This window comes from Cibotium barometz, chromosome 7, assembly GCF_041138505.1.
Source record: "Cibotium barometz isolate CiBa-2024 chromosome 7, ASM4113850v1, whole genome shotgun sequence".
In the NCBI taxonomy this organism is placed as follows: Eukaryota; Viridiplantae; Streptophyta; class Polypodiopsida; order Cyatheales; family Cibotiaceae; genus Cibotium; species Cibotium barometz.
Window position 1 is genome coordinate 15,216,075 of NC_141052.1, and position 26,847 is coordinate 15,242,921.

The 26,847-nt window shown below is 42.3% G+C and overlaps 1 protein-coding gene across 3 annotated transcripts; it reads left to right on the forward strand.

The window, feature by feature from the left end:
• Positions 1-3,925: 3,925 nt before the first annotated feature.
• LOC147636731 (CLP protease regulatory subunit CLPX1, mitochondrial-like) lies at positions 3,926-26,124 on the forward strand. 3 transcript variants are annotated; one of them, XM_086800232.1, is made up of 16 exons: positions 4,062-4,287; positions 4,411-5,280; positions 10,082-10,161; positions 10,248-10,351; positions 10,478-10,557; positions 13,561-13,611; positions 13,767-13,841; positions 13,929-14,006; positions 14,233-14,289; positions 14,387-14,457; positions 14,608-14,707; positions 14,943-15,047; positions 15,147-15,209; positions 15,328-15,450; positions 16,028-16,180; positions 25,505-26,124. In XM_086800232.1, exons 2-16 carry the CDS (start codon positions 4,435-4,437, stop codon positions 25,583-25,585), a joined length of 2,067 nt encoding a protein of 688 aa, XP_086656358.1. In that variant the 5' UTR covers positions 4,062-4,287; positions 4,411-4,434; the 3' UTR covers positions 25,586-26,124. The 3 variants fall into 3 exon arrangements, with proteins under 3 accessions (XP_086656357.1, XP_086656359.1, XP_086656358.1); XM_086800231.1 differs by having other exon boundaries at positions 3,926-5,280; XM_086800233.1 differs by lacking the exon at positions 13,929-14,006 and having other exon boundaries at positions 3,995-5,280.
• The last annotated feature ends 723 nt before the right edge of the window (positions 26,125-26,847 follow it).

Below are 26,847 nucleotides of genomic sequence, written 5' to 3' on the forward strand. Positions count from 1 at the left end.
TCCTTGGCCTCTGAGTGCTATGTTGAGAAAGACTCTTTGATGATCAAGGCACCCAAATTGGATTGGTGCCTTCGTAGTAGCCTTGGGTTACAAGTAGCTTCTTATCCACCCACCTTTTGATACTATTAAGATATCTTGATTTGTGCTGTCTTGGTGGATTTTTCTTTTTGGTGGAAGTGGAATGTTTTGGGTCCTCTTCACATTGGTTGGCACTGAGGCTGTAGGTTTGACTCATGGGCATTGTTGACAATGAGGTTTGAGTCTCTTGCAGAGTGGTGTTTACTGGTGTGGAGGATTTTAAGCATGCAGCCCCCTCTATTGGCAAGGTTGGTTGATGAAGAAGCATTTGCTCCGGGGATTTTCCTTTGAGTTCCTTGTTAGGGATAGATGGATGCGCATGGGGAACTTTTTCAAGAATAGTTGTTAACTGCGAGGTTTTGGCATTGAACTTCGTTTGGTGAGGATGGAGTTGAAGGAGTATAAGCTTTATCGGAGTCGGTCGTTGAGACAGATGGTAGGTCATTGTGTAGAGGGGCCTCTGTGGAAGAGGCTTGTAACCTTTTGTGTTCAACATCATAGAAATCCATTAGGGTTGGATCCTCTTTCGTGTAGTATTGTATTGTCAACTCTTTGTCGTTGACCGTCTCGTGAGATGACCCTATCACTAGCAAAGCACAGTGGTGCTTGGGCAGTAATAGTCCATTTATGCCCCAAGATCACATCTGCTTCCAACACATACTCAACCACAAAAATCTTACAAATAAGTTGGTTAGTTTCAATATACGTTGTATGTCCAAAGTACCCCAAACATGGCATGTTCAAGTCGTGTAAATGGAATTCTTTCAAGATGAGCCGTATAAGTACTGGTTGACCTAACAAATCCCATAACTTGAGGGTCATGGGATTGTGTTCTTGAGTTGGATAAAGTTGTGCTTGGATTGTGGTGATTTTATTGGAAATTTCCAATCCAACCATAATTCTTGGAATATTCTCAGTAAGATATGTTGGAAGTTCCAACTCTTCCAAGGTCTCATCCTCCCGTAGAGCAATTGCACAATGTCTGCACGAGTGCTCAAGGTGATAGTTTGCATGGATTCATCTAGGGAATACAATGAGTCACGTATTAAGTTCCACCAAGGACGACATCATACTCAAGGGGATTTGTGGTAACATGGAATCTAAATTCCACATCTCCACCGATTGTTTGAGTAGCATAGCTAAAGTAATTGGGAACTTCAATGTTTTTTCCATTGGCTCCTCTTGCAAGACCATTGTCTTCAAGGATGAGTTTAGGTTGTCCCAATGACACCCAAGCATCTATTGTCATGATGTGATGACTAGCTCGAGGACTAATCAAACGCGCGTTTGTGCTTAACATCATTGCCTGTAGGGAAAATCTAGCCATAGCATGATAGAATCTTCAAGAAGAACCATGGATATTTCAATTTTTGTTTCAGCTTCAGATCCCGTTTTGGTTTAAACTCCTTGAGAAGCAATTCCACCGTGCCTCCCACAGTGTTGTCACACCGCCGTGTTGTACTACGTGTACTCGTCCCTCCTCTCACCTCACATCACTCACACACACTCACTAGCATGCATGAGAGAGAGAGAGAGAGAGAGAGAGAGAGAGAGAGAGAGAGATTATCAAGAGGATTAACAAGAGCAAGACTCTATTGCAGAATGGGAGAGTATATTGTTTTATGAGAGAAATTCACTTATATACATGGCCATAAGTGTTCACACTCACTTAAACTGTGGCCGGCCGGGCACTTTAGGCTCATAAGAGGCCTAATGCTATTATAATGACTACTCTCATAATATATACATGAAGTATATCACTTGGGACTTCATTCTAACTTAACAAGAGGATTAACAAGAGCAAGACTCTATTGCAGAATGGGAGAGTATATTGTTTTATGAGAGAAATTCACTTATATACATGGCCATAAGTGTTCACACTCACTTAAACTGTGGCCGGCCGGGCACTTTAGGCTCATAAGAGGCCTAATGCTATTATAATGACTACTCTCATAATATATACATGAAGTATATCACTTGGGACTTCATTCTAACTTACTACCACATGTTCTTGAAGTGGGAATCGCCATAAGTATTCCGTCAAACCATTACAGGCACCCATCCAAGTTGTAGCTTTGGACACCATTGCTTCATATCTTGAATGTATGACCTTTTGGTGTATCTACCTTGACTCCTTGATATAAGATAATGGTAGTAGATCTTGTTAACCCTAGGATTGGGTTAACGATGTATAGAAAGCTTCTTGTATTACTTTCTATTTTAGCCACATCACAATTGGCTTACCCTTCTCCTTCACGTGATTACAAAAAGTAGGGTCTCCTGCCTTTTATATAGGGTTCTACCAAGCGCTAGGGTTTGGGCCAACCCTATATCCCTTTTCCACCCACATGTCCACTTTCTTTGGGCCAACCCTAGATCCCTTTTCCACCCATATGCCCACTTTATTTGGGTGTGTTCCCACCTCCATTACCTGTTCTCCTCATCCTTAACTTTTTGTACATCATATATTTTTACACCCCCTCTTAATGCCACCACAGGGACAAGGTGAACATTGGACATATAAGCTCAAAAAAGACCCTTGAGGAACTTACATAATTCCCCTCAATCTTAGTGACATCTTTGGTATAATCTCTTCCAAAATGGCTTATTTCACACCACACTTGTTACATTTCCGCTTGACAGATCTGTCTTTAAAGCATTAGGCTTCAACATGTCCCTTCTTGTTGTAAAAAGTACATTTCAGACATACCATATTTCATCACAAGGCTTGATTTTTTGATGTAAATGTAGATCCACCCTTTGCTTTGACCCTTAAATCTTCTTCAAGAAGTGCTACAACAATACCTTCAAATGTTGGATCAAGGAGGTGCTTCAATGTGGTCACAAGAATATCAAACGATGTGGGCATGCTCTTCAAGAGAACGACAATAGCATCATCTTCTTCAACTTTGGCATTATTAATGCTTGCAAGTTGTCCCATGATGCTATTCATCTTGCTGACGAAGTCTCCAAGAGAGCCACCCTCCTACATCTCAAGACCAAAAACTTGACCTTAAGTGCAATCTTTGAGTGCTTTGCCTTGGCTCCATAAAGCTTCTCAAGCTCACATCCCAAGCCGCTTTTGCTGATCTCATACCTGCGAGACAAGATGGATGAGTTTCTTATGAATATGAAGGGCAATAATGGCATGAGCCCTCTCATCACCTTCTACAACCTCTAGATCTTCAAGGTCCACCTTCTTTGTGCCTTTTTACCAAAGGCCATAAACCTTTGAGCATGAGCATGCATTTTCTTGAACTTGCCAAGTATGGAAACCCTCGCCATCAAACTTCTCAATTGAGGTTCCCATCTCCTTTGACAGTTTTTTTATGAGGTGTTCACTCGCATTACATTTTCAAAAGGTGACTAGTTAATGGTTTCAACCAGCCAAAATGATCGAGTGGGCCTCCCATCTTGTAGACCTAGTCTGAAGTTCAACTTATGACATATGTGTTTGTTCTTTTATGAGGTGTTCGCTTGTGGCTAGAAGGTTTTGAGAGGTGGGTCACACTAGGATTCACCAAGATCACAGGTGTTGCGAAGGATTTTGGTGAAGATTCGATTTTTCCAGCCAAGATCAAGGCTCCTAGCAACCAGGAAGAGGGTTGTATTCGTAGGGTTTCGAATGGATGTTAAGAGATTTTGGAAGACAGGGGATATTTCCTAAACTACAAGTGCATAAAGTGGCTTATATGCCACGTGTTGCACACTTATGCACCTGGTGCGACCCAATTCTGAGTGCTATGGACGTCAGGCTTGGAAGGTCCCCCAATGGTGGTAAAGGATCACATGTGATACGAATGTTTACTGTGAAAACATATGAACCCAACCTGCTTTCGAGTGTGCCGGGTGAAGTGGTTTGTGTGTGTAAAATGCCTTTGGTTCCACAAGAACCTGGTTGGGCCCATATACCCATATGATGGTTAAGTTTGGTTAATTGACCTCATCTTGATCCACAAAACCTGGGTGCCCCCCTCAAATCTGCCTGTTTTCTGTTCCAAGCTCCAAGGTTTGGAGGCTTGTCGATACCAATAAGGAGGACAATCACAACATCTTTACGCGTGTTGGATGGGGCGCACCCGCGAGGCAGCACGTTTATCTGCAGGAAAGGCGCTTGTCTCGATCTACATTTTGCCCTGCCACTTCAATTAGGGTTTGCTCCTCTGTTCCATCCTGTGGTTGCGCGCCTGTACAGTTTTCCGAGCAGAGGTGCTCTCAGATAATGACGAAACCAGTTACCTGATTTCATCTTTTCTTTCAGCAAATCCATATACGCTCAGATTAGGGTTCGAATTGTGAAAAGGATTTTAGTTCTTTTTTTGTACACATCAGGATCTCAACCTCGAAGAAGCTTCCATGGCCGTAGCTTGCTTCAAGAAGCTGAGCGATGCAGTTTCCCATGGCAGACCTGCTGCCTCAGCCCTCCGAATGGGGCCTGGACCAACATGCTCCAACTCTGTCCTGCCTGCTGTGATGCAAATCGACACCGACCTACCGACAGCAATTCTTCTCCCAAATTTCCTGCACAGTCCTTGCAGATTTCACTGTTTTCCGTACTTATCATCATCTTTCAAGGATGGAGACATGGATGGCCCAAATGCAAGAGACCGCGACACAAATGCAAAACACTCCACTGCTGCGGGTTCTGGGACCTGCCATTCCCGTGATGTGGAGCCATGCCAAGACTTGGAGCGTAAGCCCCGGGTACGGAAGGATTTGAGATGGCCTCAAATATTACCACCTGGGAAGACTTTCCTTTTGCCTACTGTAATTGGCTCCGATGAAGCAGATTTCATGGATTCTGATATCAACAAGGGAACATTTAGAGTTCCAGAGCATTCTTGCAGTACTAGAGGACATAGAGATAGCAGGTTGGAGACTTCTGAAGGGGATGATATGGTGGGAACTGTGCCTTATTTTTCAAGGCGCCCTCCCGATGACTCTCCGCATTGGCAGCAGGGCTCTGGGGGTACTCGCATTCCAGCAATCACTGTGCAGCAAGGTCCCAACACACTCTTTCCTACCAGCAATCTGTTTCGTACACAGTTTGGTGGCGGTGGCTCAGGGGCTTCAGCAGGTTGTGGTGGAGCAGGGACGAAGGATGGATGGGAAGGATCTAGCACTGGAAAGGACCTTCCCACTCCTCGGGAATTATGTGCAGCTCTGGACAAGTATGTGGTGGGTCAAGAGAAGGCAAAAAAGGTGTGTTTATAATTGGTGTTATTCCATGTGACCAGTTTTTTTTTTTGGGGGGGAAAAAAATTGTTGTGTTTTTGATGTTATGCCTTCTTGTTGGATATATAAGTATATACGTATCTTACCACCATTCTATAGCTTATCATGATGCCTTGTGTGTGTGTGTGAGAGAGAGAGAGAGAGAGAGAGAGAGAGAGAGAGAGAGAGAGTGTAGCATACGCCAAGCTAGGACTGTGAAACAACGGGGCCTTCTTTATACCCGAGTTTAGTGAGTCTAGCAATCCTTTAAATAGCATACATGGACTGAAAGAGTAGTCGAGACGACACCAAATCGGGTCCCAATTACCCAATGACAACCCCCCCCCCCTCTGCAAGCAGGAGTATTTGCTTTATTCTTCTGGAGAACTGAATACAAGCTGAATTGTGTCCACAAGACTGAGCGGACAAACTGACGGACTGCCAAACGCAAGGACAAATAACCAAACGTTGGGCAGAATTGTGCATAACTTGTAGGCGATTGTGAAGTTATCTCCGGAGAGAACACACTGGCCTAAGAATGAGGGATGGTGCTCTGAAAACTCTGGGAAGAGGCTGAACTTCGGATGCCTTGGGCTTGAGAGCACAAAGGATGCTGAAGTATGCAAAGGCACGTTGTCTAAGCACACATGCTTGACTGAAGGTTGAAGACTTGAACTGTTGCATGATGATTTTAGACCATGGTTGAACCCATCTATTTATATGTCCTTGGAAGGCTGGTCGGATGATACTAATGCTGTCAGCCTGTTGTTGCCATGACTGAAATAAAATAAGCATTAAATGTTTAATGCTTTCTTATGTGCATGCGTGGGGTGTCTAGCTGCTGGCTGATTAGTATCTGAATTTACTGACTGCTGCCCAGGACCCTATAAAGGTTGCCGACTGGGTCTAAAGGTGGCTGATCTGTGAGGTTCACACCATAGCAAGGCTTTCCCTCAATGTGTTGCCTTGGGGCTGACCCCTACTATATGAATGCGAACTAATATGCTTTTGATGCATTCTACACCTAAGGCTGACATCTACATGTACCTACATGAGGACTTCTCCAAAGTGGGTCAAGAGGAGTGACCTGACAGACCTCTATGGCTGGAAGACTAACCTACATAGCACGTGCTTGACATGTTCCGGACTGGGGCTCACAATGGCATCACGGCATACTACAAAATCTCCTATCAATGTGTCAAAACCCCATCGGATCTCCTCGTAGAACGCTCCTGGTACAAGACTCAAAACCTGCAAACAAAACAAACAAACAAGAAGGGGGTGCAGGCCTGACTCACCTCCCAACCATGATAGCCGTGGGCAAGCCCACAAGACTTAGCTGTCCCCACCGAGCCACGAGCTGAGCTAACTAGATGGACATACCGACCAATCTCTACCTCGTGACGTCCCATACCGCCACGAAGCTACCCTCGGGGGCCTTGAGACTGCTGCCGGCCTCGGCTGCATGAAGCAGGTGCACGTCTACACTAGATCCAGGCTCCTGACCATAGAGCTCTCACAAAGACACGCGAGACTCTATATGACTAATGACTAACCTTGGCCACCCTTTTATAGGCTCTTGGCCGGTCATCAGGCGTCCATTCTTGGCGCTCTCCCGTTAGTCTATTCCTAACTCAGCTCGCCAATCAGCCTGCCTAGCTCCAAGCTTCCCCAAACCTCGAAGCTAGTCTTGTGTGCGTGTAGCACACGATAGATACACACTGTGCACATGACATACTCCCCTTCCTCTAAGAGCTCACTCCTGAGCTCACTAAAAAGCCAGGGTAATCTCTCTAAAGAGTAGTCAATGTCTCCCATGTAGCGTCCTCCTCAACACGATCCTTCCACTTGATCTTGTATTTCGTGATAAGCATATTACGCAATCTTTTTTCACGAAATCCAAGAATCTTTTCAGGTTTGTGTGGAACAAATGTCATGTCCTCGACATCTATGATTTCTTGAGGAGTAACTAACTGGTCTGTTCCACCCCGTACTTCCTTAAGTCTACTGACATGAAATATTAGGATGAACTTTCACATGAGAAGGCAAATCCAATTCATATGCAACTGAACGAATCCGTCGTGTAATACGAAATGGTTCAGAGTATCTAGGGGATAATTTCGGAGATCGACCTGCCTGTAAAGTTTTGGAATCTTTCGGAACTCGCAAATACACCATTGTTCCTTCAGAGAACTCTTTGGGTGAACGATGTCTATTAGAATAAAATCTATCTCGATCTTGAGCACTTCTAATATATTCCTTCGCAACTTGTAACATTTCTTGCATATCTTGCAAAAAATTATGTGCTGCATCATGCTGAAGTCTTGAGAATCCCACTATAACAGGTGACCTAGGTTGAAAATCATACATAAGCATGAAAGGACTAATACCTGTACTCGTATGCTTAGTACTGTTATATGCAAATTCTAACATAGGAAGATAATCCTCCCATGAACTCTGTCTTTTGGATATATATGCTCGAAGCATATCCTCCAAAATCTGATTCACTCTTTCAGTCTGGCCATCAGATTGAGGATGATCTGAGGAACTCAAATTCAAGGTTGTTTCCAACTTCTCAAAAACAAGTTTCCAAAAATCACTCGTAAACTTAGAGTCCCTATCACTGACTATGTCATGTGGTAACCCGTACAGTCTAAACAATTGGTCGATAAATTGTCGTGCTAATTGCGTAGCTGTAATGGTCTTCCGGGTCGGTAAAAATCTAGCCATTTTTTGTCAAGTGATCTACCACAACCCAAATAGAATCGTGGCCTTGATGTGTTCTTGGCAATCCGGTAATAAAATCCATGGAAATACTTTCCCATATTACCTGGGATTTGCAAAGGATGCAATAACCCAGCCTGTCTAAAGCGTTTAGCTTTATTTGCTTGACAAATTTGACACTTGAGAACATAATCTTCTACATACCCTTTTATCTTTGGCCAATAAAAAGTGTGTTTCACTAACGATAGTGTCCTGTGTACCCCAGGGTGTCCAGCAGAAGAGGCGTCGTGACACTCCTTAAGAATCTTGGACCTAATGTCCGGGATCTGTGGTATATAAATTTTTTCATTACGGAATAGTAAATCTGAATCATCCACTGGCCTCCTGCAGCCTGAATGGTAGGCTGTTCAGTCATCGAGTCTTGGTCAATCAAAGAGCTCCCGTCTTGGATCTTCTGCCAAAATGGACCAAAATAACTATCAGTCTTACAAAGCTCTCTCAATGACTGAAATAAGTCAGTAGAAATCAAAGGATAATCAAAACCCTATCTATGACCTAACTCCATAGGGGAGTGAGATGCCTAACAATGAGCAATGATGTGTCTTTTATAGGCCTTTGGAGGAATTAATCAACTGGCTGACTTGCTATGGGCCAGCTCCATGGACACTAATAAATATTGAAGTTGTCAATTGGAAGTACTCGCCCTCCTAAACCTGGCCAACTAGGTTCTGGTCCACATCTTGGCTTGCTCACGTCTATGACAGCTGCTATTGCTCCAAAGCCTAATGTTTTATTTGTTGCAAATCAAGGATTAGCTTGGGATTAGGCATGCCCATGTGCATGCATGACACTTATCCTATCCACTCGTAAAAGTTTGTTCAATGTTCACACACTACTTAGCATCATAACCCTCTTAGGAGTTGTTCACACACACACACACACACACACACACACACATAGGGACATAGAAATAGGGGTTCACACACACGAGGTGGACACACATGAGACGACAAATCCCAACAAGTGGGATGTCATAGCACGCAAGTTTATGCTATGCATGATGGAGTTGATAATTTGGAGCGTTGTTAGTAGACTCTCATAAAGTCAAGATCACACTTTAGTGTTTGTTGAGTTTGGAAAATAACATGAACTTTACATTGGTATATATATAAATAATTGAGTTCAAGGTGGATAGAAACGTTAGGTATGGTATGTTTAGTATGTGTTAGGTATGAGTATGGAAAGTACGCATCAAGATAAGGTACATTAAGTACACTCATGTTTTTATAAAAAAATATAAATAAACAATCCAAAACACTGAAAATTGAGGAATTGGGAAAAATTGGGGGCAATTGGGAGACTTGGGAGAAATTGAGGAGACTTAAAAAAAAATTGGAGACATTGGAAGAAATTGGAAAAATTAGGGGAACTTCGGAAAACTGGGAGAATGTGGGGAAATTGGAGGGACTTGGGAGAAATTGGAACAAATTTGGGGAATTGGGAAACATTGGAGAAATTAGGAGAATTGGGCAAATTGGGCGACATTGGTGAAATCGGTAGAAATAGAAAAAAATTAAGAGAAATCGAGGAAATTGGAAAAAATTATGGGAAATTTTCGTAGCAAGACACTCAGGATTAGCAAATTTTTTTTTTCCATTTTCAACCCAAACAAGTGATTTTTTTTCCCCATGCTTACCTGTATGGAAGGTACCTTTGGTACGGTATAGATCCGTATGCGTATGGAATGCAAGTATGATCTAGTTATTACCGATATTTTTATACTTGATGGAAATGAGTACCTTGAAGAATTTAACAATCAACATCACATAATGAGTCGTAGAACGAACCTCCACTCTTTTTTAAATTATGTTTCATTCTTATTTAATAACTGGGTAGTTTACATTACATTGATCAATTAATTAGATTAGATTAACTGTCCAGTTAACAAATAAGTTTTTTTAAAAGGTTAGAATTATGCATATCTTATCAACGGACATATGCCAATCTTTCTTTGTGATGATAAGGGATGTATTAATGAAAGTGGCTGCTCCTTCTGACCTTGCAGGTGCTTTCTGTTGCAGTATATAACCATTACAAACGCATCTATTGTGAGACTTTGCAAAGAACAAAGTTCGAGTCTGCGGAGTAAGATGTGGCGTTCACTTAAATTGATGGTTATAATGACTTTGAGAACTTGTCTTATTTCCCAAGATTTGAAATTTTTGACTCAGGATGGACAAACTAGGGGGTTGCTTGTCTGATGATGAAGATGAGGATGAGGATTTTGTGGAGCTGGAGAAAAGCAATCTGCTTTTGATTGGTCCCACGGGGTCCGGTTAGAATTTTTCAAAGCATCCTTTTGTGTGGAGCTGAAATGATTCAATTGAAAGTAAATAATTATGGGATTGTGAACAGTTCTAATGGATTATGTAGTACTAACAATAAGGGGAACTTGTGACAGGAAAAACGCTTCTGGCCAAAACCTTAGCAAAACTAGTGAACGTTCCTTTTGTTATTGCGGATGCCACAACTCTTACACAGGTGTCCTCAACTTCTTTCTCAGGCAACTGCTGTCCTTGCTGAAACATTGGTTATTAAGTCTATTAGTGGCATTGCATGACCTGTTCTGAGAATGCTAATAACCTATATGGAGATGTCCGTATGGTGAAGTTGTTAAATCATAGCTCTATTTTATGCTTATGCTTGCATGAGCATACATTTGAATGTAGATCCTGTTCTAATATCTGTAAAGAGCATTCCATAGGGAGGGTGTAGTCACAATCATTGCCAAAATCTTGCAGATGACAAATGGAAATTTATTAGTTATTGGAATTTTGATCTCATCACTCAATCTGGAATGTTTAGTGAAGGGTTAGAGGAGATGTGCCTGCATTTGAGCTTGCAGATAGTGAGTGAGACTGGTTGATCAAGTGCACATAGTTGGGCAGGACAGAGGCCAGATTTAAAATATAGGATGCAGGCAGAAGGAATAGCAGGTGTGTGCAGGCAGTTATGCATGAGAAGCATTCTTCTTGGATGTGATGAAGCGTGTGAAGCTTCACCTTTGCACTTGTGGCTTTTTGTATGATACCATACAGTCCATGAGATTTACAGATCTAGGTCTGTTGTCTCTATAATGATCAGTGGGTTTTCTTTGTGCCTTGGTTTCTATCTTCAAACCTGTTGGAGCATATGTGTCTCCCCTAGCTTCACATCTTGAAGCAGTAGGAGCTAAGGGTTGGACATGTAGCTTAAGTTACTCTCAGTGCTCGAATTTTTTTTTTCAACCCTTAAAATTAAGGGCAATGCTTAGGCTTAACCGGGATGTAGACTTGAAAATTAGAAATCATACAAATACTTGGATTCATAATTAACATGTACAAATTTCATCCCTTAAAATTAAAGGCAACGTCGAATTTCAACCTGGATTTCTGAATTTTAGCCAGGGAAATTACATTACAAACCGGCTTATGTGAGCACTGGTTACTCTCATTCTTTGTTAGTGCAGTGGAGGCTAAAGCTAGTTTGTTATCTTCCTCATTGAGTGTCTCATATTTTAGAACCCTTTTTTGGCTGAGCGTCTCATATTTTAGAACCCTTTTTTAGATGAGTGTCTCATATTTTAGAACCCTTTTGTAGCTAATACCAGCCTTCTCATGCAAAACTGTGCTCTAATTTCGGAAGACCAGGATACCAGTCTCTGCAAACAAAAGAAACACAATGCAACACCTTAAAATTGTTGCTGTTGGTGCTCACACCTCCTCAGCATGAAAGTGCCCAACAGGCATTCCTTATTGAGGGTCCCATATTTTAGAACCCATTTTCAGTTATAGCAGCCTTCTCATGCAAAACTGTGCTCTAATTTCAGAGGACCACAATATCAGTCAAGAAACACAATGCCTAGAAATTGTCGATGAAAGTGCCTGACAAACCCTAGAGAGTGGACGTGAGATGCCATGCAAGCCAAGGTATAAGAGAAGCACTGCTATAAAATCATTCCCTAGGGCTAAATTACCAAAGATCTAGTGCCATACTGCTATATAAGGTCATCTACATATTTAGATGTCCGAAGGCCAATCAGAGTGGTACTGTATCCCTGGAATTTATGTGAAGGTTGTAGATTGTATGAAAGTCTGCAGAGTGTTCGAGTGTGGAGGTGAGTTCAAATTCTGTGTATAGAGGTGAAGGTGTTTTCAGAGCACCTTTGTGTATTCCAGACAGTGTAGTGGGCCTTCTGTACAATAATGCACGCCCTGGTTTTGCACAGCACCCCTGCACACTCCATACAGTCCATGCTTTTGTGGGATGGTCATGCTGAACTAGAACACGATATGTAAGACTGGTGCTGATGTCTCCGTTTATGTGCGAGCTGATTGCATTGGTTGGGTCTTGATGCGTGGGGGGATTCCTCCACTTCATGATAAAAGGGTTCAAGTTCTTTTGGAGACAAAAGTCCAGTTTATTTCCTCGTGGTTGTTTCCTCGTTGCTACAGCCAGTAAGCTTGTTTGAGGTCTGTCGGGTCTTTTGCCTCTGGTCATCATGGGATGAAAATGTTGCCTCCTTCACAATATCTCCGTGTATGTGCGAGCTGATTGCATTGGTTGGGTCTTGATGCTTGGGGGGATTCCTCCACTTCACGATAATTAGGTTTCAAGTTCTTTTGGAGACAAAAGTCCAGTTTATTTCCTCATGGTTGTTTCCTCGTTGCTACAGCCAGTAAGCTTGTTTGAGGTCTGTCGGGTCTTTTGCCTCTGTTCATCATGGGATGAAAATGTTGCCTCCTTTGACAGTTTTGGGTTCTTGTGATTGAATCGTGACTGATGCACACTTTTATCAAAAAATGGGACTTGCCTTCGGTTATGATCATCTTAAAGCAGGATTCAAACAGGTTCAATAAAGCAAATAATCTAACTGGTGATGCTTGAGAATATGGTGAAGGTCACTTTCCTAGGTGCATCAGAAGAAGCTGGTTGGTTTGTCGGTCTTACAACACCAATGGATGCCAATTGGTCTAGAAAGCGCCAGTTGCGTGTTCCCAACTCTACTGGCAATGATCTGCTTCTACTTGCGTTATAAACAATGGATCTCTCGTGGCTCTTTGAGTTGCTTACAAAAGCCTTTTTTTTTCCGGATTTGTTCATTCTACATCTCTCTTTTGAACGGTTCTAGTTGATCATCCCAAGCTTGCTTCTCTGCATGATAGCTGTTTGAAGCTTATGATGTTAGGACTGGATTTTTCCTTTTCATTTTTATGATGCTAAGCTTGGACCTTGTGGCACTGTGTGTTTTTTGAAATTATATTCGAATAAGCACTTTGTATTGATCGTTACTTCCTGAATGTGTGAATGGTGAGATTCTAAGGCATCTTTATGCTGCAGCATTCATAGGAAATAGCAACGTTGATCTTGAACACTTGATCTGTATTCCTATTGATACTTGCACATATTGCATATGCGCTTGATATAAATAGTGAAATGAGTACATGGCTCTCAAGAGAGGGTTTTGGTGGGCGTTTGCTAATTGATGAATGTTCCATTTTGCAGGCAGGATACGTGGGCGAGGATGTGGAGTCCATCTTGTACAAGCTACTTATGGTTGGGTTCCACATGCTTTTTAAATGAACTCCTGTTATGTAAACGGAAAGTGTAACTTGAGAACTCCTTTGACTTAGCTCCTTTCTTAAAATTTGTTTCATCTTTTAAAACAATTGTTTCAACCGTCCTTACTAACATTCGGATGTCAAAAACAGGTTGCTGAGTTCAATGTTCCCATGGCACAACAGGGCATTGTGTATATTGATGAAGTTGACAAAATAACAAAGAAGGTGAGCGCCTGAAAACCATAAATCATATTAGCCTAAAATAGGAGAAAGCCTTGTATGTCTCTTGACCTTTGAAGTCAACCTGTGCAGTCAGAAAGCGTCAATATTAGTAGAGATGTATCAGGGGAAGGGGTACAGCAGGCTCTACTCAAGATACTGGAGGGCACTGTGAGTTTGAATGCACTTTGCAATCTATTCAAAGTGATAAAAAGCATGCACTTTTTACACAGCATTTTCTCAAATGATTTTAACATGTAAAGGAAAGATGGGGTGGCTCTGGGTTTGGATTTGTAGCTTCATTTTTGTTGCATGCCAGATGCATGATGTCGGCTTGTGTATACATAGGCAGACTCTGTTTGTACATTTCAAATGCTTATGTGGTTTTGTATGGCAGATAGTAAATGTTCCTGAGAAGGGTGCACGAAAGAATCCCCGTGGAGAATTTATCCAGGTATGCTAGTGTGATGCCCTTTCTTGTGTGCTAAAATAATTATCCTCTCTTTTAATTTACAGAAGTTTGTTTAGTTTGTTTCTTGGCTACAATTCAGGTTGATACAAAGGATATTCTTTTTATATGTGGAGGAGCTTTTGTAGATCTTGAGAAAACAGTTGCAGAAAGGCAAAATCAATTCTATCCTTCAACATTTGATCTGAGGATTTTAAGCAAATATATATTTTTAAGCAAATATATATTTTAAGCAAATATATATTTTTGGGTATTTTTCGTGTCTCTGAGAATTATATTTTGTTCTCTCATCTTATTTGGCAGGCGGCAGAATTCGTCCATCGGATTTGGTGCACCTGTGCGTGCTAATATGAGGATCCATGGCTTGACTGATGCTGCACTAACTTCATCACTACTGCAATTTGTAAGATTTCTTGCTAGCCAGTGATTCATCTCTATGTGTATGTAAATACATACATACATACATGATGCGTGCATGCAGACATACATACATACATACCTACATTGGATGGATGCATGCATGCCTACAGGATTTTTGACCAATACATGCATGCATGCACACATGCATATATACATGAATGAATGCATGCACGGATACAGGATTTTTGATCAATAATCTACCTGCTAACTGTATGTAGGTAGAGAGCAGTGATCTCATAACCTATGGGCTGATACCAGAGTTCATAGGAAGGTTTCCTGTTCTTGTCAGTCTCTCAGCTTTGAATGAAGATCAGCTTGTCCAGGTATGCATGAATGCCTGCCAATCTTCTGGAGTGGCTGATACAAAAATCATAATATTCAGCACCTTTGTTTCTTACATGGTGCAAGTGGTTGCTTTGCAGGTCCTAACAGAACCCAGGAATGCTCTCGTCAAACAATACAAAAAGATGTTTTCCATGAACAATGTGAGGCTTTACTGTAATGTTTGTGTTGGCTTACTGATTCCATTTAGTAGGATTTTAATGAAAATTTTTTGCTTCTGTTCTAGTATTATTACATTTTTCTTCTTACTTTGTTTGTCAGGTAAAGTTGCATTATACAGAAGGTGCACTTAGAAAAATAGCTCAGAAAGCTATGGCAAAGAGCACTGGCGCTCGTGGTTTGCGTTCTATTTTGGAACTACTACTCATGGAAGCAATGTATGAGGTAGTTAGCTTGTCACTTTCTGTATGTATGTAAAGAGAGTTACAGTGATTTACACACAAGGTGCATCTGTGCACATACACGCACAGATACATGCAAACATGCATACAAGAGTATCTGTGTGTATGCATGCACGCACACAGTGTGCGCGCGTGCGCGCGCGCGCGCACACACACACACACACATACAAATATGTATATACATACAACCTATATAGCACACATACATGTAAAGAGCCCTGTATGTGATTTATGTCCACATTATGGAGTACTTTGTACTTTTTTTCCTTTGTATCCATTTGACGTCCATTGAGACATGATGATGATGTACACAGGTTTTGTCTCATAGGCCGTTTTTTGGCCTTTAGAAGACATTAAGAAAATCTTTCTTTCTTTCTTTCTTTCTCTCTCTCTCTCTCTCTATATATATATATATATCTACCACAAACACACACATTATGCATACACATACATTCCGCAAATAGCAAACATACAAAGGTACTTCGTACTTCTTTGGGGTTCTGTGTATGCTGATCCATTCCTCAAGTTAAAGCTGTGTTTTTTCTTCTGACACGTCTCAGGTTCCTGATATCACTTCTGCATCAGAAAAGGTAGATGCTGTAGTGCTTGATGAGGAGTCAGTGGGCCCAGTGGATGGCCACGGAAGTGGTGCTAAAGTCTTGAGAGGCAAAGGTTCTTTTGATGCCTACCTTTTGCAAAGGCAAAAGGACTTGGTATGTATTTGAACTGCAATTTTATTCAGAAAAAATTTGTGCGGTTTAACTAGATCAAGGATATGAGAATCTGTTATGCATGTCGTATTATTTATTGGTCTCAACATGAAGATCACCCATGGAGAGGTTTGAGTGAAAGATGAAGGAATGCATAGCGGAAGATGGGAAAGTGGAAACACAGGAGAGTGAGAGAGAGAGAGAGAGAGAGAGAGAGAGAGAGAACGCAGGTGTATACCTGCTCTCAATATCAACCAAACAAGAAGAACATGATGATACAAGTCCCGGGCAGGAGGGGGGAAATCACCTTGTATGTAAGGGACTGCAGCAAGCCAAAAACGCAGAGGCACAAGGCATGCAAGAGGAGAATACAGTGTGAGGGGGGCAGGCCAGGCTGTATATATGCCCTAAAAAGGGGCTGTCGACCAGCACACGATTGGGCAAGAAAATAGCGGAAAAAGGTGTGGGGGTGACCAGCCCCTCATGCTAACATGGTCAGCCCTAGGGGCTCAAGTAGGACGAGCCAGCAGCAGGGGAGGATGATCTCTAACACCCCCTCTCAGCACCAGATGCTGAGTGAACTCCAAGAAGCCAGAGACGCTGTCCTCGATCAAAGACAAAAGACTGCAGCAACACAGGTACCAGGAAAGCTCCACAAGCAATTTCCTCAACAACGCAGCTACAAAAGCAACAAAACAAGCTACTAGGCACACCGCTCCTCTTGAAGAAAACAACCAAGCAAGCTGCTTCGTGCTGCTCCAGATAATGGTTCCATTGCCAAGTACACTTCCCGAAGTTGAATGTTGTGTTTCTAGCCTGGAGAAGGTCTGAAATACCTCACAACCAACCAAGATCAAATCTTGTAGATAATCAATCTTGGGAGAAGCAGGCTACTCCTCACTGGAACCCTCTGAGTCCATCTACTCAAATTCTATAACAAGAGTTGCCAAACGTTGTAAAGAAGCATCCTCTAGAAAGGTAGGCATCGCTAGATGTAAGGACTCTGTAGAAAAGATGGGGTCCATTTGCTCAAACTCCGTACCATGAGTTTTCCAATGCTGTATACAAGCACACTCCAGTGAGGTGGGCATCGCCATATGAAAAGACTACACATCCCCCTCTGAAAAATGACATCGTCGGACTGGTACAAGTCCAACTTGATTGTGATCCAAAGCTAGAAACGGGCGTAGGAATATAAACTGCAGTAGTAACGAAGTCCTCAAAAGCATCAAGACTCTTCCATAATCAGGTCCCTAGAATCAGCAACAAACAAGTGATCCTTGTGTAAGGATCACACCTCACAGGCAAAACACCCTCCTTTCTTTGCAAACACTGCAAAGAACAGAGGCTTGGACTAAATAAACTTTGCTCAGGATCTATGAAAAGATCACTACTCTTGGCAAGAAAGAACTACTCTACTCCAGAATCTGCAAACTCCAGTAGTAGAAGAAAGTTTCCATAGGTACAGAACAGATCCCGAAAGTGAAGTAGCTGACTTTGGGCCCCCTTTGCATGTCGAAAACTCCTTTGGGAAGCAAAACACAGCTGCTGTCCAGCTCTCCACCGCCAACAGAAGGCAAGGAATAGGTAGAAACCGGGTACTGTATAGGCCAAGAAAAAAAAATGCAGGTATAGATGCTCCAAATCAGCAAAACACTGGCTCAAATCAGTAAATCCAGTATCCTCCTCAGGTACCAAGCTGCCACCAAAGCCACAGTTCACGCAAGACCCTCTCTGCACGTGATGTGTGTCCACTACTGGAGAAGAAAACACAGCCAACAAAGGGTCTGCAAAGCTGAAAATACAGGCCGACCAACTTCCACACCTCATATGAGAGAAAACACTGAAGATAAGGTACCTTCAGGCCGAAAATGATGAAGCCCAAGTGAAGGTAGAGCTACTAGCAGCAACTGTCCAGAAAACGCAGTAACCAGAGGGCTGCAATCTGAAAAAACGCGCAGAGAAGAAGGGCTGTAGACAGGTCAGAATATGGGGCAGCAGAAAAACGCTGATCTTAAATCGATGATACCATGAAGGAAGAAGAGGGATCCACTAATGCTGCAAGTCACCGGCGCTCTAATACCATGAAGGAATGCGCAGCGGTAGATGGGAAAGTGGAAATGCAGGACAAAGAAAGAGGGATGGAGAAAACGCAGGTGTATACCTGCTCATAATATCAACCAAACAAGAAGAACATAATGATACAAGTCCCGGGAAGGAGGGGGGAGATCTCCTCGTATGTGAGAGACTGCAGCGAGCCAAAGATCCATAGGCACAAGGCATGCAAGAAGCGAATACAGTGTGTGTGAGGGCAGGCAGGCCAAGCTATATATATGCCCAAAAAAGGGGATGCCGACCAGCACACGATTGGGCAAGAAAATAGCCCATGATTCAATAAATGGGGAAAAAGGTGTGAGGGGTGACCAGCCCCTCATGCTAACATGGTCAGCCCTAGGGGCTCATGTAGGACACCAAAGAGGAGCCAACAGCAGGGGAGGATGATCTCTAACAAAAGATGCTTCAAGCAAGCACAAAAATAACAGTAAGAAATGCTCAAAACTGTGTTACCCTCATCTGTTTTGAAGGGAATGATGTGCTATTTGTAGAACATGCACTTTCTTTTTTCTTTTTCTTTTCAAGAAATTATCCTCAATAGTCGTTAATGAAACAACGTTTGCAAAATGTGAACTACAAGACAGTCCCAAAGTGGACTGAGGTGTACATCCCTTGAATGAGGTGAAGTGAAAAATCAAGAGGGGGGGACTCCCTCCCCGGCTGGCCGCTCTCGGAGGGAGGCTTCATCGGAGGAGGGGGGAAAAGCTGCACTCGAGGCCTACAATGCCAAAATGGTCCATTGTCCCCTTGAGTGAGGAAGGGGCCCACACTCCATTTTGTGTAGAAAGGCAGCATGGTGACATTGTATCCGTTTTGAACCAGTAATAAGGCGCTCCGAACGCCTCCAAGTGTGTGAATCATGTCTAGCCAGATGGAGCAGAGCATCTTTGCGGTGGGAGTGGCGGTGTTGTTGATGGCCTCTTTGCATCTAGCCCGCGAGATATGCTAGGAATGACAGAGATCTGGAAGTGGTTGAGTAGCAGGGTGAGGCCAATGCTATCCTCCTTGTAGATTAGAGCCACACCCTTTTCGGTAGCCCAAGCAATCATCCCTGGTGAAAAAAATGGGTATTTCGGAGTCTCTTATGTCCTGTGTGTCCACCATGTATACTTGTCAGTATGTGTGTAACCATCTATATGTGTTTGTATAGGTGTGAATACCTATTTAGGTTGAACACCCCATGTATGTGTGAACACCCTCTTATCTAGATAAGATAAGTGTGTGCCATGTGTCATGTCCCCATATGTGAGTGATTTGTGTGAGTCAAAAGATAAGGTTTGTAACCTATAAAAGCATGTACTTGATGTACTTTAGATAATCACTAATCAAGCTATCATGGAGTTGTGCATTATTGGTGTACTCTCTCTCTACGGTCGTCTCTCTCTCTCTCTCTCTCTCTCTCTCCTAGCACACCACGGGGATGATCCACAAGTATCTCTCACCGGGCTAGTACCAAATCTAATATCCAAATCCAACGAATCCAAGTTCAAGTTCCAATCCAATGTCCAAGTCCAAGTTCATATCCAAGTCCAAGTCCAAGTCCAAGTCCAAGTTCTAGTCCAAGTTCTGATTCCAATCCAATCCAATGATCAAGTCCAAATCCAAATCCAAGTCGAGGAAACACTCGCTCATTCCATGAGTAATCTCCACAACTCCTATAGTCTTGTTGATGAAGAAAACCATGGAAAAGCTCTTTCGGGTAAGAAAACTGATATAAAACCTGTTTCAATGATATTCGGGCGATAAAAACCTCCAAAAAGTGGTTTTTAGGGTTTTTGGAGCAGTTTTAGGAATTTTGAAATTTTATGTCCGTACAATCTGTACATGTTCACACAATTCCTACGGATCCGTACAGTCGTGTGGACAGATGATGACGTGGCATTGCTGTCGATAAAGGCACTCTGAAATCAGCGGGCAGCGATGAAAACTCCATGATTTGGTTCACATATGATGATGGAGAAGATGATCTCCAATGAAGATGGCAACGCGATGAAAAGGTTCTTCTTCAACTTGATGCTCAAGAGAGGCTTATGCTTCTTTTATACTTGGGGAAGCCTGGTTTTTTGCCAAAAAGTAATGCTTTTGCTTTGCTTTTGGCTCTTACTTTGTTTTTGTCTTTGACTTTACTTTTGGTCTTTTTAATAGTAAAATATTACTCAACTTTAGTCAAAAGTTATTGTTTTGCTTTTCTAGCTTCAGGGCCTTGCTTTTTGGCCTTGGAGTTGCTTTTTGAAAAAGCGGCTTTTAGCTTTTTGGTCCGGCTCAATCTCCTCTTTCCAATGGTATCCTTGGCTCGCGGTCAACCTTGTTTGACTTTTTGCTTTTTTCTTGCTTTTTAACCAAGAATGGTGCTTTTTCTTAATCAAACCTTATGGACCCTGTCCCCATGTCTTCTTCCACCTTCCTGGTGTCCAGGGATGGGTTTCATCATGGGAAATAGAACTAGGAGGGCCAAATAGCTACATTCCCTCCCTCTTATATCGTAGTTGCCCTCAACTACGGACTGCAAGTGTTCCAAGCACATCGATATGTTCCATGTATATCCATGTGTTCCAAGTACATCATGTACATCCATAAGGTTTCAAGGTACTAGCCCCATCTGGTGTGCTTGTGCATGTGGTCTTTCCCATATATGTGGTGTCTTCAGCTTGTCTGGCAATATCTCTATGCCTTTTCTTTGACCGATGTCCTTGTTCTTGATGGTACATCTTTGGCATGTCACATGTGTTAGATATAATAAATGCATACTTACCTTCTGCAAAAACTAGACACAAGCTAGTCAACAAACAAGCATGCATCATTTGTGTCTACTGGGTATTCCAGCTACTGGCTAGGTAGTCTGGAGCCTCGTGGACTATCACATGCCATAAATCCAAGCATTGTCCACACATCTAAAACAACACACAAAGTCAAAGAAATTCAAACATACATCAGTATGCAGTGCACAAGTAAGAATCCTCCTGTTCATGGATTGTCCTGTCTAGTTTCATCAAAACCATGCTGAGCCATCTGGTTTCCAAGGGAAACCGCTCAGACTCTCGCTCAAGGCCATATGGTCACTAGGACCGCTTGAGAATTCTTGCATAGTCATTTGGGTTATCCGGTCACATTGACTGCCCAACTATGAGATCCAATACAATCATCTGGGCCATTTGGTCGCAATGACCGCTTAACTGCGAAGTCCAATACAGTCATCTGTGCCATTTGGTCGCAATGACCGCCTGACTGCGAAATCCAATACGGTCATCTGGGCCATCTGGTCGCAATGACTGCCCGCCTGCTACAGTCATTTGGATCATTTGGTCGCAATGACCGCCTGACTGCGAAGTCCAAGATATCTCATTTGGCATCGTTGCTATCCAAATACAAATCTTGCTCCTTGGGCTATTGGGCATCGTTGCCACCCAAACTAGAGCATGTCCAAGTAATCATTATAAGCTGAATAATGATCAATTCCAGTCCAATATATATGATGTACTAATTCTTTCTATTTGCTACTTCCCTTAGTGCTAGGCTTCATTATGGATGAGTCTGCCGTGCATCTCTGGAGGTTTGATAGAAACTCAGTACGAAGGCCTTTGTGTGAATATATGCTCTTATGTGTGTGTGTGTGTGTGTGTAGTGCGTGTGTGAGAGCATATCTTGATATAGGGTTCTACACCCACTATTGGGCACTGATGACGTTAGTGGGGATGTCGTAGTATCTAGTCCATACTATGCATAATGCAATTGATAGTTATATAGTCTTGTGGATGGACTACCATGAGTATATAACATGCACGTTCCTAAAAGGTGAATTTGGACATGTTCTTGGATTCATCTAGGTATATATGTACAATAAAGAGGACTGGAGGTACAATCCCTCCCTTTTGAATATGTTTTGATAGCAAGACATCGATATACTTGGACTTTAAAATATCTGAACCAACCACTTCCTCATATACTCAAAGTATATCTGGATAGTCCTTGAAGTACTTCTCTGGCATTTAATAGTGAATAATTCTTGAATTCCAAGAGGAACTTTCTGACCGATGTCTTTCCTCAGAATGAAACTCAATCTGTTCTGGCTCCTCTGGGTAACATAGTAGATCTTCTTGGTTTCCTAAAGAGATCCATAACCATCATTCCTTGACTTTGGCAATCCAAAGATAAAATTCATAGCAATATTCTCCCATAGAGCATTCAATGGGTGCAATAGTCTTGTTGGTGTTTGTTGATCAAACTTGACCTTCTGACAAAGCAAACATTCTCGAATCATAAAGTTCAATGTCCTTTCTCATAGTAGGCCAATAGAAGTAGCTCTCCAAAGCTTGAAGTGTAGTCAAGGTGTCTCTATGTCCCATGTAGGGAGGAGCATGGTACTCTTCCATTACTTTGGGCTTAATTCCTTGTGTCACACATAACCTGGGTTTGCATCAAAAGAAAACTGTACTTGATGACATAAAAAAGTCACCGAATCTTTAATCTGCAATCTGTTCCAAAATATCTTTGAAATCCTCTTTCGTAGAATAAGGATCCTTCATCAAAGTGAAATCCATATGGTAACCCGAGGAAGCTGCATCTGAGATAGCGGGCCTAGGAATGGCCCTCCTGTTTCCTTCATGAGAATGGAACGGGTAGTTGTAGATCCTTTTGCAATGGTGACTCCTTTGGCACCAAGATAAGCTTTAGCAGCTTCAACTTCTTTGGCTTCGGTGGCTTGATCCTTGATGAAATCTTCAAACATTCGAGCCTTTCTTTGGTCTTGTTTCCTTTTTGTTCTCCAAGCAAGGACTTCTTTGCCTTTGAGAAATCGCATGAACTATTGAAAGTCATGATACTCTTTTGATGACCCTGGTTCCCATCCTAAAGTCCTGTATTGGCCTCATAGTTTTTCCCTTCATTAGGCCCTTGGTCTCTCTCTGCTCTCGACATGGTTCTGGCACCCCAAGAAAGTTTCTTCAAGAGAAATCCTGCTTTGATACCACTGTAAGCCCTGCGGGGCGTGCAGTGACAGACTCAACCACGTGTCCAAGAGATAAAGATATAGAGAGGGGGGTGAGAGAGAAGGGAATAGGGATCTCACTCAGTGTGGTGTACTGTGCAAGATCCCTATCCCTTCTCTCTCTCCCCTCTCTCTATATCTTTATCTCTTGGACACGTGGTTGAGTTTGTCTCACTGGATGCCCCACTGGGCTTGCAGGGGGTCCAAATTGGATGGCAAGCATGCAATCAGAATATGACTCCATCAAAAACCACACTTGGGACCTTGTAGATCGCCCTCCAAGATGCAAGGTAATTTGCACTAAAGGCAACATACCAATCTGATGGTAATTTGGAAAAGTACAAGGCACGGTTGGTTGCCAAAGATTTTGCACAGGTGGAAGATTTTGACTTTCATGAGCCTTTTGCTCCTATAGCCAGGTTAACCCCTTGAGTGTCTCACCAGCATGTTTCTATTGAGAGATGAAAATGTTCTAATGCATAAGCCCAAGATCAATTATCTCAAACTCTGCACTAAGCATATATTGTGTCTGTGAGATCTTTTTTTGTGATCCTCTGTCAAGATAAGGTCATCTACATAGAGAACAATGACCATTTACTTCGCCTGCTCACAAAAGACATACAAATTTGCATCTGAAGGGCTGCGTAGGAGGCCAATAGTTGCAAAATAAGCATCAATTCTCTGGTCATTTGGCATGACTGAAGGCAAGGCAGTTGGTATATCCTGATGGAGGCTGATCTGTAGCTGTCCGTCAAAGACACTTCAGACCTTGTGGGTGAGACACTATACCTTTTGTCAGCATTCATGCACGTATCTTTCCCGGGGGCTTCAAGGCTTGCTTGTAGTGCTTCTTGCCCGAACAAGTCCACTTGCATGACTCACATCGTGTTCTGGGTGCCATGACCAAGTTCCGGGTTGTGCTAGATAATCTCCCATTTCCAAAGTTTGTACTTTCTTGTTTGTCTGGGTGTCTTGTTGTCCTCCAGAGCCTGTTAAGTGTGAAATACTGGTAAATGTCCAAGTTGGTGACAGCCTCCCCCCTTCTTTTTGCTTATTTTGTGTGTGTGTGTGTGTGTGTGTGTGTGTGTGTGTGTTTTGCATATTGAATGTATATTGATGAACTACCATTGTCTTATAGACCCTTTTGAGCTGTATAACACAGGCATGTGATTCCACAGGCCTTTGAATGAATGACACTGTAAATATAAAGGCTTTTGAACCCATACATTGATAACCTTAAATGTACCCAATGAGCTTTCTTTTATTTTGTACACTCATGGCCCACGTTCTCCTCGTTCTTCCTTTAATAGTTCTTTGAAGCTATCCAAATCTTCAGGATAGTAGAGAGAGATCTAGTGAGAGCTGATTGCCCATGACTGTACTCGCCTTAGCACTGATTCTCAAGCAGCTGTCCTTAGGCTTATGGCTGGATTCCTGCTAGTCCACGTTTATAAGGCCCTCATGTATGAGGAGTAAAAGTTAGGACAGCTCAACTGTGCTGAATCAGAATTTCAAGGCGACCAGGGGTTGGTTAGCAGGTCTAGTCAGTTTGCTACAAGGGGCCTATAAAAGGGACCTTACTTCCCACCATCTCCCCCTCCTCTTGCCTTAAGTTCTCTACCATGGATTGCTATCTCCTTCACGGTAATTTGCTACCTGATGAAAGGACCCTCCCTCCGATTAAGTTCTTCACCATGGATTACAATCTTCTCCCCTCCCCCTATGAGCAAGTTCCCAATAAGCCATCAAAACTTTAATTCCTGGAGTGAATGGGTGTCAGGTTCAGATATTTTCTATCACATTGTGTTGTGCACCTGAGCTTAAGTTGTACGTGGGGAAAGGTCCTTCCTGTGTGCATGTTGAGTGGTTACACTGCATAGATCATTTCATATGAAAGCTGTAGTTGAGGTTCCCTTAGACTTGAGCTCCCAACATGATCATTGTTTGTTCACAAAGCAAGGAATCTAATGGATTTGTTAGTTAATATTGTACTCAAAGACTCTTTGGGGGCAAGTGTTAACCTTCGATGATCACTATAAAATGTCAAGGTGGCATGGGCCACCTCCCAGGGCACCTAAACCTTGGTTACCTTATCCAAGATAAGCTGGAGTTATTCAATCCAAGGTGGTCTTGAAGGGGATCCCTTAGATGGTCATTTATAGAATTTTGACAAGTCTGCATGCATGCCTGGCATGTATTGAAGTATTTATGATCGCGTTCTTTTTCAGGTTGAAAAAGCAAAGGCTGCTTCTGGAGATACGGAAGTTGACACAGAAACAGATCTCTCTGCTCAGGCTGTTAGCATCTAATTGAAGGTTTATCAAGCAGCAAAGAACTAACATAGCTAATTTTTTTGTCAAGCAAGTTCTGACGCTTGACCACATGGAGACTGCATTCTAAGCTCTCCCTCGAAGCTTTTTGCAGCATTTGATGAGAAATCAAGAGGAAATTGAATGTCTCAATGCATCTCATCTTGTCTATCTGCTGTACAAAACACATCATGTAACAGGTTTATAGTGCCCACAGTCTTCTTTTGTAGAAATAAAAAGTAATTTTCCTCAGATGTGTTGACAAGACAATTCTTATCCGCGGATTGATCCTTGGCAGTCCTTTCAAAGGAAAAATAATTAGACGCATCTTTAGATTGTTGTTAACACTTTGCTGGACACGCTCTCTTTTGCTTGTAAGCAATCCAGTATCAGTGAATAAAACATACACAAGTGTGGAGATCATTAAATATTCATTGATGCTCACACTGTGAGCCAGGGGTTTGCATGAGATGTCCAACATGCAAATAGGGCTGTAATACATAATACATTTTTTATGAAGTTTGGAAAGACCTTGAATCTCTTACTGTTGTCCCAATATACGAGGCAAATGGGATTGCATGTGTGAATGCATTGATAGAAATGGATAGATCGATCATTGTTCATGGAGGCCAAATGTGACCTATGGAATCAATACAAAGCTTGTGAAGATCTTATATAGTAGTCACACCAACACAACTCAGTGAATGAGGATTAGAATCCCGTAAGGGCAAGGGAAGAAATTGAGTAGTGATTCAAGAGGGGCAAGCCACGTTGTGAGCTTATAATAGAATGTATGTTGGGTCTTATGTTATTCAATTTTCTCATTTGTGGTGTATCTTATTTCGATTGCTACAGCATGTCTCTTTAAGTCAAAGAGCTTACCTTAGCCTTGCCGAAACACGTCTCTGCCTTCGAGCCACAAATGCAACTTCCCATTGTGGCTGTGACCTATGGGATCAATACAAAGCTTGCGAAGATCTTATATAGTAGGCACATCAACATAACTTAGTGAATGGGGATTAGAATCCCATAAAGACAAGGGAAGAAATTGAGCAGCCATTCAAGAAGGGCAAGCCATTGTGTGAGCTTGTAATAGAATGTATGTCAAGTTTTATGTTATTCAATTTTCTCATTTGTGGTGTGTTTTGTTTTGATTGCTACATCAAGTTTGTTCAAGTGAAGTTCTTAGCTTTGTCTTGCCGAAGCATGTTTTGTTGGATCTTGCCTTCGAGCCACAAATGCAATTTCTCATTGTGGATGTG